At 47.3% G+C, this 12993-nt stretch overlaps 1 protein-coding gene across 1 annotated transcript in view; it reads right to left on the bottom strand.

The window, feature by feature from the left end:
• NCAPD3 (non-SMC condensin II complex, subunit D3) overlaps positions 1–12993 on the bottom strand; it is a 59122-nt gene that overhangs the window by 11774 nt on the left and 34355 nt on the right. Inside the window, exons 20-24 of the mRNA XM_010843747.1 lie at positions 4788–4895; positions 2656–2770; positions 2254–2364; positions 1360–1598; positions 1172–1251 (exon numbers count right to left, since the gene is read on the bottom strand). Coding sequence (XP_010842049.1) covers positions 1172–1251; positions 1360–1598; positions 2254–2364; positions 2656–2770; positions 4788–4895 — 653 coding nt within the window. The remainder of the gene's footprint in view (positions 1–1171; positions 1252–1359; positions 1599–2253; positions 2365–2655; positions 2771–4787; positions 4896–12993) is intronic.

Consider the following 12993-nt stretch of genomic DNA (forward strand, 5'->3'; position numbering starts at 1 on the left):
ACACCTTCCCCACTTACGCAGAGAGAAAGGAAGCGCAGGAGCCTCAGCCTCCAACATGGCTCTAGACATGCTGATCAGCACGCCAGCCTTCTCCCAGCTTGTCAGGTAAATACTCCTCCTTGCAGAAACATACGCAAAGGAGACCGAACAGAAATTCTTCCATGGAGCCCAGAGTAACCAATGGTGACGATATTTAGAACAAGTAAAAGTGAAAGTGTTAGTTGCTCAGTCCTGTCCAACTCTTTATGACCCCGTGGACTGTAGCCCGCCAGGCTCCTCTGTCCATGGGATCCTCCAGGCAAAAATACTGGAGTGAGTAGCCATTCACTTCTCCAGGGGATCTTCCTGACCCAGGCATCAAACTGGGTCTCCTGCATTTCAGGCTGATACTTTACTGTCTGAGCAACCAGGGAAGACCATTTAGAACCAGAGGGACCCATTATTATATGCTATTTAGAGTTAATGAATTTGTAAAGACCGCTTTTGAACTGTGGGAGCTCCTGCCATTCAATCAACACTCTATTTTCCAATTACAGACTTGCTTTAAACAGCATTATTCATGTAACACAACTGAGGTTAGCAAATTCTGTGAGATCATTCCTCAACCCCTTGAAAAGAAATCTTTAAGAAAATTCTAAAAGGACAAGAATGAACAAGTGGCAAGGCAACTCTCTTTCCTTCTAATACTCAGGAAATACCCATCTCCAAGGAGCCCTGTGAACTGTACACTCTCATTCCACACTGAGCAATTCTGTCTTAACTCCTAGAACGCCCTCCTTAGTTTCTGCACTTAGAGGAAAGTCTGAAGCCTATGCTACTGGACTAGAAGTCGACTGTAAGTCACGCTGTGGGCACAGCTTCTGCTCCAGCAGCCGGCGTGGCCACGGCTCGCCCTGCTCTCACGCCTCTGCTTGGGACGGGCAGCGTCAGCAGGTGTGCTTGGGGCTGGGCTTCTCCCGAGGCCACCGGGACCACGGTGCTTTTGTTCTTAAACTTACATGAAAACTAAAGCTTTGTTGTGCAGTTCAGTACTTTAAGAGTTGACTGATTATCTAGCAACTGCCAAAACCTCACTAAATCCCACACGACACAAATCCAAAGCAATTTTAAAGAGAACTTTCCAGAAACTAGGCCGATCGCTCGGCTGCCTGGTTCGAGGCAGGAGGCTCACCTGGCGACCTCTGGGTTCGGGTCCACGACCGTGATGACGAAACGGAAGAACAGGCAGCCCTTCCACCTCACAAAGTCCTCCTGCAGAGAGGAGGAAGACGCACACTTATTCCGCTGCTCAGACCCCGCCCCCGCCCCCCCACCAACCCCAACCAGGGGCCGCCGCTGGCAGGCCGCCCTGACGCACACCTGCAGGAGGCCCGTGAGCAGGAGCAGCGCCTGCTTCCGGACGAACGGGTTCGGGTCCTTCAGACACGTGCAGATGGTGGGGACGTATTTGTCCACCAGGGCCGTGTAGCGGACGCAGAGGTCACACAGGACGATGACAATGTTGTTGAGGACGTTCCCGTCTATGCCTACCTCCAGCTCCCGCACCAGGACGGGGACGCTCTCCTTTGCGAGGTCGTCGTGCTGTAAGCACAGCTTCCCTGTCCCCGAGAGACAGACCCCAACTCTACTCTCATTCACTGCCTCACAGGTTCTCCAGCTAGATCTTTCCAGGGATTTTATTTAGTTACAGTTAAAACATCACATCAACAATCACAAAGAAGCCAAAGGCAGACAGACCCATACTAAATATTAAGATGCTCAAAATACATACACTCCCCACCCCCAGGTTACATGAGACAGACACACTGAGATACTCATCTATGGCAGTACAAATGCCTTCTTCTAAGGTCAACATATGAATTTTAGAGTTTTCGACTTACCTGGAAAATAACCAATAAAATGTAACTGATGATACTTATTTTTGATTATACACATAATCAATATAAGTAAAAAGTTTCGTAATGAACTTGAAACCTGAGCTAGGCAAACATGATTGTGTCCTTCCCTTCACTTCTCGTTCAGTCAGGAGAGGAAAGGATGCTGCTGAGTTTTGTGTCTGCACCTTTTTTTTTTTGGCCTGGAGAACACTTTGCTGTTATTTAGTTCTGAGATTTTAGAAAAATCTGATGGACAGACTGAGTGTAAAAGCACCACGGGAGCCCCCGTGTACTGACGGTGAGGGCCCTGCAGGGCTGCGCCCGCCAGGTTCAGATCACTGGCTTACTGGAGACTCCAGTAAGACTCCTCACTCACCCAGGGTGATGACGGCATGTGCTCTGACCACCGAGGGCATGACCACGCCCTGGACCTGGGAGAGGGGCTGGGAGGCCGGGGCCACACTGCTGCCCGGGGGTGCCTGGGGCCCTGCAGGAGGGAGGGGAGGTAGGCTTTCTGTACCACTCAAGGTGAGGCCGGCCCTGGCGAGGGGGTGGGGGGCTTACTGCACCACTGCTCAGGACAAGGCCCCGGGGAGGGAAGGTGAGGGGTGCTTACTGCACCGCTCAGGGCCAGGCCGGCCCTGGGGAGGGAGGGGAGGTAGGCTTTCTGTACCACTCAAGGTGAGGCCGGCCCTGGCGAGGGGGTGGGGGGCTTACTGCACCACTCAGGGCCAGGCTGGCCCTGGGCAGAGGGCATGGGGCGCGTCAAGGGCCTTACGAGGCTCTCTGCTGGGAGACGCGGCCAGGATAGACAGAATCAGGAGGGTGGTCCTCTGGTCCACTCTGGCTGGACAGAGCTGGGCGACGTCTCCTAAGGTGAAAACATACTTCACCTGCAAAGAGAATGGGTTCTGCAGTAAGAGTACGGCAAAGGAAAACGAACTCTAGCGGGATGAAGGCGGTGTCAGCGGGGTTCTCTTTTTGTCCTGTTAATTAAACAATTGTCTTTTTCCTCCGAAACAAGACACGGCCATTGGAAAAACTCAGCCGCTGCCTAAACTAGGGTGACCACATAGTTGTATCATCTCCCTCCAGATACTCCTGCAAGTCAAAGGGGCGCTGGCCAGCAGGTACACTGTGATAACAGGGATGAGCTCGGTGCTCCCGAGCAAACAGGAACACGGAGCAGCCGACTCACAATCCCGCCACCCACAAGACACCATCCTTGTTTTTCTGGATGACTTTCTTTTCCAAGTATTGTTATGGTCACAGGGCTTCATGCTTGCGTTTCTCCCACACTTACCAGTCACACTAGGTTGAAGGTCGCAGTTCTAAATTTCAACATCAGGCATTCTTTCATGTCAATGTAGACAACAAATATGTTTGACAAATACACAAAAGTATGCTAAAAATCAAGAATGTCGTCAAAGCCTACCACGCTATCACCATGTGTCTACATGACCGAATCCTTTGCTGTCTGCATCGTCTCCAATGCACAGCCCTGCACCCTGGGACAGCGCTCTGCCTCCTCAGAAGGGTCGTGCAGGACGAGGGGGCATAGAGCCTGCTACACACTTTAAATGCACTTTCAAATCGTCCTCCTGGTTAGCTTACTAGTAAGATTCCTCCTGGAACTCACTAAAACCTCAAGGCACCATTACTGTGTCTTTATTGAGGATGTTCAGCGTAATACTTAAGCAACACTGTTTTAATTATTCAATCATAAAAATACAAGGGTGATATTAACTAAACAGTAAAATGTTAAATAAAGACCTTTTAGAGTAAGAAAGCTAATAATGATATGTGTGCTTAGAGAGACCTGAACATACTGTATCTCAGTGGACTGATGGAATATTTGAATTATATTTAAATAAGAATGAAGTAAATAATATATATACGGGAAACTTCTCCATATATTTTGACTGAAGGGTAGATTTTGGTGACATATTGAACAGGAAAAAAATTCTTACTAAGGCAAACTCCCTGGTCATATTACACGTTTTTCTTAGACTGGGTAGGGAATCCCAGACCTATCAACAGAGAAAGACCCTCCAGAGAAGCGCTGGGTCTCGGCCACTCTACACACTGTGGCCTCTGACCCAAAACACCAGGGTTCCTATTGATTAGGATAATTCTAATTACTGAACTGGGAGCGTATTGATGTCTCAGCACAAAGGTTCTTCTCCTCCAAAATATCCAAACATAACCATCGACCCCCAGCTTCAAGTGCAAGGGGGAACTGAACTGAACAGGGGGGAACAGGAGCTGCACAAACAGATGAGGAAAATGGCCAGTTTCAGCTGAGTGATAACCTAGCCTGAAAGGCCCTTACTGGACAGTGTCAGATGCCAGAACCAGAATCACCAATGTTTTGCTGACAGCCAGCCACTTGGATGAGAAAATAGGCCCCGTGTGCAAAGACTCAAAGGCACCTCTTCAAGATACAATTTCTAAAGCGGGTGCATGTCACACACTCTCACTGCTCCTGGGGCAGGAATTTCTCCAGCTTTCAAACATCTCTTCTTGTTTCACATGTGACCTGGGAACTGTTCTATAGTTTGATGTTCAAACCACTCAGCAGACACAGTAGACAATCTTAAAAAACATCAAACTCAAGCCCAAAGAAGCAAGAGTACTCTCTTCTCACCTGTTACTTCTGAGCTCACAACACACACTGTGTTCTCCCTATTGGATCAGGAATCTCACAGGACCCAACTGGGAGAAGCATTTGCCATCATTTCCCCCAGGTAGTAAGTGAGAAGAAAATGAATAGGTCACCAGTAAAAAATTCTAGAAAAGAAGAGTAAGCACCAGGCTAGGAACACCTTCTCCTGTTCACGGTGCTGCACACACACCACAGAGGCACTCACAGCCCTGGAGGAGGAGGGTGGGGGGACGGCAGCCACTCACCATCAGGTCTTCTCTCATCCGGCCCGGCCCGTCCTCCTTCAGGATGATGTCGGAAAGGTGGCGCACGCAGGTGGCAAGCACATCCTCAGACGCCTGCACCAGTAACTCCTGTGGCAAGTCAAAGGTCACCTCTGAGGGGCGCCAGGCATCCAGCAGACTGCCCATGGCATACAACTCGCACAGAAGAAATGCTATGGCCTCCAAATGCATAAACTGGAAGCCATGAAAAATCCGAGCCATCATGTTTTTGCATCTTTGCTCTTTCTTTTAGCGACCTGGCAATACGAACTGGTTAAGTGGAATTCACAAAGAATATGTATATTCTTTCAAATACACTCTACATACTACATTTTGTATACGTATACATATTTTATATATAAAAGTCTTTTGCATATGTAAAGTCTTTCTTTCTACGTTTGCTCTATAAGAGGGAAAGACATCTACTCAGGAAGGTCTAGAGCCTGAATTTCTAAGAGATCTGTAACAGCAATGCTCCTCCAATGACAAACACATTGCAATTCTTCCGGCATATGTAGACAGTGAATTAACTGCTGTACTAAAGAGTGTATTTTAAATAAACAGACTAAAAAAAAAAAAAAAAAAAGTTGTTATCCTCCTGGAATGTATTCATTCAAGACAAGTTTTCAGAGTCTCTTGTTAGTGAAAGTGACTTCCACGGGTCCCATCTCCAGCGCACGCACCTCACCGCCCACAACTGGCTGCAGAGGGTCTCAGCTGCTCCCTATGACCCGGGTGTCACTAACACCCAGGCCGAGCCGAGCGGCTCCACAGTGTGACGGCCACCACACTGTCAGATAGTCGCTGCCTTTTATATCTTCAGTTTACTTTTAACTGGAGGACGATTACTTTACAGCACTGTGATGGTGTGTGCCATGTATCCGCGTGAACCGGCCACAGGCTCACATGTGTCCCCTCCCTCTGAGACCTCCCGTGCACCCCCCTCCCCTCCCACCCCTCCAGGCGGCCACAAGCACACGCTCTGGGCTCTCTGCACCACAGAGCAGCTCCCCCTGCTGTCCATTCCACACACGGTGGTCTCCACGCTCAGCACCGCACTCTCACGCCCTCCCACCCTCTCCCTCTCTCAGGGTCGTATGTCTGCGTCTCCTTTGCTGCCCTGTAAATGGCATCATCAGTACCATCTTCCTAGATTTTACTTTTTTTCTCAAGTGCACACAGAACATTCTCCGGGAGAGATCACATCCTGGGCCATAAATCAAACATTGGTAAATTTTTAAAAAGTGAAATCATTTCAAGCATCTTTCCTGACAATGCTCTGAGATTAGATATCAGTAACAGAGGGGAAAAAACTATAAAAAATACAAACACATGGAGGTTAAACTATGCTTCTAAATAACCAACAGATCACTAAAATAATCAAAAAGGAAATCAAAATATGCTTAGAAACAAATGACATGAAAACACGATGACTCAAACCTGTGGGAGGCAGCAAAAGCAGGGGTGGGAGGGCAGTTTATAGCAGCACGAGCCCACCCCAGGAAGCCAGAGATACATCAGCAAGCAGCCTAGCCTTACACCTACAGCAACTACAAAGAGAACAAAAAACCCCAAGGTTAGTAGAAGAAAGACATTATAAAGATCAGAGCAGAAAGAAATGAAAAAGACATAAAGGAGACTATAGCAAAGATGAATAAAACTAAAAGCTGGTGCTTTGAGAAGATAAACAAAATTGACAAACACCAAGGCTCATCAAGAAAAAAAGGGAGAAGACGCAAATGAATAAAATTAGAAATGAAAAAGTTACAACAGACAACAGAAATACAAAAGATTCTAAGAGACTACTATGAGCAACTACATGCCAATAACATGGAGAATCTGAAAGAAATGGACAAACTCTTAGAAAAGTATAACCGTCCAAAATGGAACCAGGAAGAAACAGAAAATATGAACAGACCAATTACAAACATGGAAATCAAAACTGTAGTAAAAAAATCTTCCAATAAATAAAAGACCAGGACCAGATGGCCTCACAGGTGAATTCTACCAAAATTCAGAGAAGAGCTAGCACCTATCCGGCTCAAACTCTTCCAGAAAATTGCAGAGGAAGGAAAACTCCCAAACTCACTCTATGGTATCAAAATCAGACAAATATACCACAAAAAAACAAAGTTATAGGCCAGTATCACTAATGAACATAGATGCAAAAATCCTCAACAAAATTGTAACTAACAGAATCCAACAGAACATTAAAAGGATCATATACCATGATCAAGTGGACTTTATCCCAGGGACTCCAGGATTCTTCAATACATGCAAATCAATCAATGTAATACAAAATATTAACAGATTTAAAGATAAAAACCAAATGATCATCTCAATAGATGCAGAGAAAGCTGTTGACAAAATTCACCACCCATTTATGATAAAAACTCTCGAGAAAGCATGGTGGTGGTGGCTCAGTTGTGTCTGACTCTTGAGATCCCATGGACTGTAGCCCATCAGGCTCCTCTGTCCATGGGGTTCTCCAGGCCAGAATACTGGAATGGGTTGCCATTTCCTTCTCCAGGGGATCTTCCCAACCCAGGAATCAAACCTGGGTCTCCTGCATCTGCAGGCAGATTCTTTACCAACTGAGCTACAAGGGAAGCCCAAAAGTAAGCACAGATGGAACATACATCAACATAATAAAGGCCAGATATGATAAACCCATAGAAAATACTATTCTCAATGATGAAAAAAAAAGCATTTCATCTAGAATCAGGAACAAGACAAGGGTGCCCACTCTGCCACTATTAGTCAACATACTTTTGGAAGTCCTAGCCACAGCAGTCAGAGAAAAAAAAGAAATAAATAAAAGGAATCCAGATTGGAAAAGAAGTAAAAACTTTACAGATGACATGATTCTTTACATAAAAAACCCTAAAGATGCCACCACAAAATTACTAGCACTAATCAATGAACACAGTAAAATCGCAGAACACAAAATTAATACACAAATCTCTTACACTCCTATACACTGACAATAAAAAATCAGAAGGATACTCACTTCTGTTTCAGGACTTACTCTACCACGGAATTACCTGTTAACATGTGGGTCTCCCCCACTGCGCGGCAGGGGCCTTAGGAATGGGCAGTCTGACCATCACCCCAGGTAGCGCCCAGCAGCTCAACCACAAGGCGGTACTCAAAGTTTGCCAAACTGCTGGCAAATCACCATCACAACCCAGACTTCTGCAGCTGACGTGGCCTGACGCGTGTGCACGCTCCTGCTGCTCTCTACAGATCAATAGCACAACCTGGAGCTTCTGGAATGCACGTGCTGTGTCCCAGTCATCTGGGTCCCCAGGCCCCGGCTGCTACTGAGAGGAAGACTTCAGAGGCTGGTGAGCTGCTGGTCAGCCCGCCCACCTGCCCGCCTCGGGCTCTGTCCCCACAGGCGCTCTCGCCCTGCCTCCAGCTCTGCCCTGAGCACTCCCGCTGATCAGAGCTGTGTCCAGAGGCAAGTCTGTCTGGTCTAGGCAGACCTCAGAACGCTTTTTCTTCAGTTTCCCAAAGTCTGTCTCCTTGCAATTTCCACCTACTGGTCCAAACCGGTCCTAAGTGACCGAGTCACTCTGACTGTCGTCTGGGTCTCCGGTCGCATGTGCATGCAGCCAGGCCGACTGCTGCCACACGCTTCCTCCTCCAGCTGCACACGCCAGGCCCCTCAGCAGCCCCGGCTAGCCTGCTCTGACCCCTCGCTGCCGCTCACCGGGTCTCACCCACCCTGCTCTGATGGCTGTCCTGAGACAGAGGACGGGGCACTGGTCTCAGACTCACCCAGTGCAGACAGAAGACCACACCTCTGCTGCAAACCCAGGCGCCACTCACAGCGTCCACGCCTGCGCCCACTGCTGACTGCAGCTCCACAGCAGCGTCAGCTCACGGCCGCTGACAGAGCAGCCACGCCCACAGTCCTAGCCTCTGGCTCGGTGGTCGTGGCTTTGGTACCTGTTTTTCTCCATAAAACACAGGATATTGATTTATAGACGAAGAAGAAACAGAGGTATGGCTCTGGTCACCTGGATGGAAATCACCCCCAGCTCCTGGGACGTATCGGGCCTCAGTCCCTTGTCCACCATGCTGTGGGGGCAGAGCCAAAACCCTGCCTTCTCCTAACACAGCAGTGAGCTCCACACTCTTCCAGTCTCGTTTCTACATGAGAAGAGAACTCAGCCTTCCCCACAGACGAACAAGGACCCAGCTTACTGTTCTGAGCACTGGGGCCTGTGGCGGGCAGACAGCGCGTCCTCTCAGCCCGGGTCCGCCCAGGGCAGACCCTCCTCCAGCCAGGGCTGGGGACCCGGGGTCTGAGCCACAGGCCTGGCTCCACACCAACAAGCAACGCGCCTCGGACGCCAGCAGGATGGCACCCTCAGCGCTGGCCACAACAAGCAACGCGCCTCGGACGCCAGCAGGATGGCACCCTCAGCGCTGGCCACAACAAGCAACGCGCCTCGGACGCCAGCAGGATGGCACCCTCAGCGCTGGCCACACACGCCCCGGTTTCCCTGTGGCACTCTTCCCTCATTATCATCTTTTTGTTTTGTTTTTACCTGTTTTCTGTTATTCACACATGCTGCCTACTTAGGGAATGTTCCTTATTTAAAAGGTTTTCACACACTTTCTTGGATCAGAGATAAATGGTTAGAAATAAAATAAAAGAAGTATTTCTTTTCACCAAGAAGTGTCAAAAAGTTTAGTAAGGAAAATCCCAGACACAGAAAGAGCTGGGCATTTTTAAAATTAAGTAAATTTCAACCTGCTCATACCCTAAGCAAAAAAGTTACACTATGCTGCCTTACTATACCTGTTAACTTATGAGGGAAGGACTTTTTAAAAGGAGCTTATACAAGAAAAGGAAGCATAGGAAGGTGGCAGGTAGCTCAGATGAAGCAATAATGTTTTTATTCTAGGAAATGTAAATATATTGGTTGGCCATAAAGTTCGTTTGGGTTTTTCCATAAGATGTTACATAAAAACAAGAGCAAACTTTCTGGCCAACTCAATATTTCGGCAATTATCTAATTTCATTATTTAGATAATTCATAATTATCTAAAATCATTATTAATAACCCCCAGTCCTATACTGCTTCATCATGATTAGCACTGTTTGGAAGTGTAATCCAGGCATACCTGGTGGCTCAGACGGTAGAGAATCTACCTAAAAAGTGGGAGACCCGGGCACGATCCCTGGGTTAGGAAGATCACCTGGAGAGGGAATGGCTGCCCACTCCAGTATTTTTACAGAGAATTCCATGGACAGAGAAGCCTGGCGGGCTACAGTCCTCGGGATTGCAGTGAGTTGGACGTGACTGAGCAACTAACACTTTCACTTTCTTAACTTTCAGGAGTATATTTCATGACAAAAACTGAATATATGGTAATAAGATGACTCATTAGAGATACTGAAATGGAGAGCACTCAGAAGTTAACCTCTTCCGACACTGCAGAGCTAGTGAATGATGGCTGAGATTAGCTGCCAGTGTCAGTGAGAAGTAAACCTTGGAGGTTTTCTCTGACCTTGTTTATTTGGAGGCGTCTGCAGTTTCTTTCCTGCTTCCCAAGCACTGACAAGGAGGTCTCCTGGGTGTCAGGCAGAGGAGAGTAGCATATGTCATACTGAGGGGGCCAGAGACTTGCACCACAGAGATAAAGTACTCTGCTGTGTTAAAAGCAGATACTCTGAATAAGTGAATCTGTTGACATTTTCTCATAAGAAAATGTTCCATATTCTAGTTCCATACTTATGCTCTTTTGAAAAGTTTTGAGACAGAAAGCTTGATATCATCTCATGTCTTTGAGGCTTATAGTCAATTTGAATAGGAGCAAATTAATCTCATTTAAAAATTATATTATTCAGCATTAGCATGGATAATAATATTTATTTTGCTTACATGTAAAAATTAGGCAGTTTTACTCCATGTACTCTGTCTTAAAGCATATTCATGTATTTAAAAAAAAAAAGAAGTTAACCTAATCCCCCGTCTCCCACAGAACACTGGTCTGTGAGGGAGCTTCCAGAGGGCCTGTCAGCAGGAAGCGCTGGTACCAGAGACATTAGGGGGAAATAACACAGAGATCTACCAAAACCTTCTGGCCTGGTGGGGGAGCCCCGACCAGGAGAAGAGCGCTTACACACCCTGGGAGGGAGGGGGGAATTGAGGCAGGAGGGGCCACCAGGCTACTGCGAGCACCCAGCCTGAGAGGATGAAGAGACAGCCTTGCAGCTTCCATCTTGGGACCAGGGGCCCAGCAAGCGGGTCTCCTAGAACACATGGAAGAACCGTACAAGAAAGATCTTAATGACTCCAATGACAATGATCGTATCACCACTCACCCAGAGTCGGACAGCCTGGAATGCAAGTCAAGTGGGCCTGAGGAAGCATTACTACAAAGCAAGCTAGTGGAGACGATGGAATTTGGGCTGAGCTATTCAAATTCTAAAAGATGATGCTGTGAAAGTGCTGCACTCAATATGCCAGCAAATTTGGAAAACTCAGCAGTGGCCACAGGACTGGAAAAGGTCAGTTTTCATTCCAATCCCTAAGAAAGGCAATGCCAAAGAATGCTCAAACTGTTGCACAATTGCACTCATCACACACGCTGGCAAAGTAATGCTCAAAATTCTCCAAGCTAGGCTTCAACAGTATGTGAACCAAGAACTTCCAGATATTCAAGCTGGAGATCAAATTGTCAACATCTCCTGAATCATAGAAAAAGCAAGAGAATTCCAGAAAAACATCTACTTATGCTTACTAGAGAAGGAAATGGCAACCCACTCAGTATTTTTGCCTGGAGATTCCCATGGACAGAGGAGACTGGTAGGCTACAGCCCACAGGGTTGCAAAGAGTCAGACATGACTGAGCGACTTCACTCACTCATGCTTTATTGATTACGCTAAAGCCTTTGACTGTATGGATCACAACAAACCGTGGAAAACTCTTAAAGAGATGGGGCTACCAGACTACCTGACCTGCCTCCTGAGAAACCCGTATACAGGTCAAAAGGCAACAGTTAGAATCGGACATGGAACAACAGACTGGTTCCAAATTGGGAAAGGAGTATATTCCAAGGCTGTGTATTGCCACCCGGCTTATTTAATTTATATGCAGAGCACACCATGCCAAATGCTGGGCTGGATGAAGCACAAGCTGGAATCAAGATTGCCAGGAGAAATATCAATAACCTCAGATATGCAGATGACACCACCCTTATGGCAGAAACTGAAGAAGATCTAAAAAGCCTCTTGATGAAGGTGAAAGAGGAGAGTGAAAAAGTTGGCTTAAAACTCAACATTCAGAAAACTAAGATCATGGCATTTGGTCCCATCACTTCATGGGCAAACAGACAGGGAAACAATGGCAATAGTAACCGACTTTGTTTTCTTAAGCTCCAAAATCACTGCAAATGGTGACTGCAGTCATGAAATTAAAAGACGCTTGCTCCTTGGAAGAAAAGCTATGACAAACCTAGACAGCATACCAAAGAGCAGAGACATTACTTTGCCCACCAATGGTCCGTATAGTCAAAGCCATGGTTTTTCCAGTGGTCATGTAGGGATGTAAGAGTTGGACTATAAAGAAAGCTGAGAGCCAAAGAATTGATGCTTTTGAACTGTGGTGTTGGAGAAGACTCTTGAGAGCCCCTTGGACTGCAAGGAGCTCCAATCAGTCTATCCTAAAGGAGATCAGCCCAGAATATTCATTGGAAGGACTGATGTTGAAGCTGAAACTCCAATACTTTGGCCACCTGATGTGAAGAGCTGACTCATTTGAAAAGACCCTGATGCTGGGAAAGATTGAAGATGGGAGGAGAGGGGACGACAGAGGATCAATGGTTGGATGGCATCATCGACTCAATGGACATGAGTTTGAGCAAGCTCCAGGAGCTGGTGAAGGACAGGGAAGCCTGGCGTGCTGCAGTCCATGGGGTCGCAAAGAGTCGGACACGAACCAGTGACTGAAGTGCCCAGGATGCATGCTTCCTAGAAGACAGTGGTGCCCAGAACCAAGGAGGTGACCTCCTGAAGGTGCTGTGTCTTTAGCAGCCAAGGTCTCCTTGGGAAATGTCAACTGCTTGTCAGATGGGTGCTTCCTTAGAGACCTAACTGCCCTTCCAGGCTGGCTGAGGAGCACGCCCCAGCCTCAGGGCAGAGCGCTCTGTCTCCACGTGGACGAGCGA

The sequence above is a fragment of the Bison bison genome, unplaced genomic scaffold (assembly GCF_000754665.1).
Source record: "Bison bison bison isolate TAMUID 2011002044 unplaced genomic scaffold, Bison_UMD1.0 scf7180017864185, whole genome shotgun sequence".
NCBI lineage: Eukaryota > Metazoa > Chordata > Mammalia > Artiodactyla > Bovidae > Bison > Bison bison.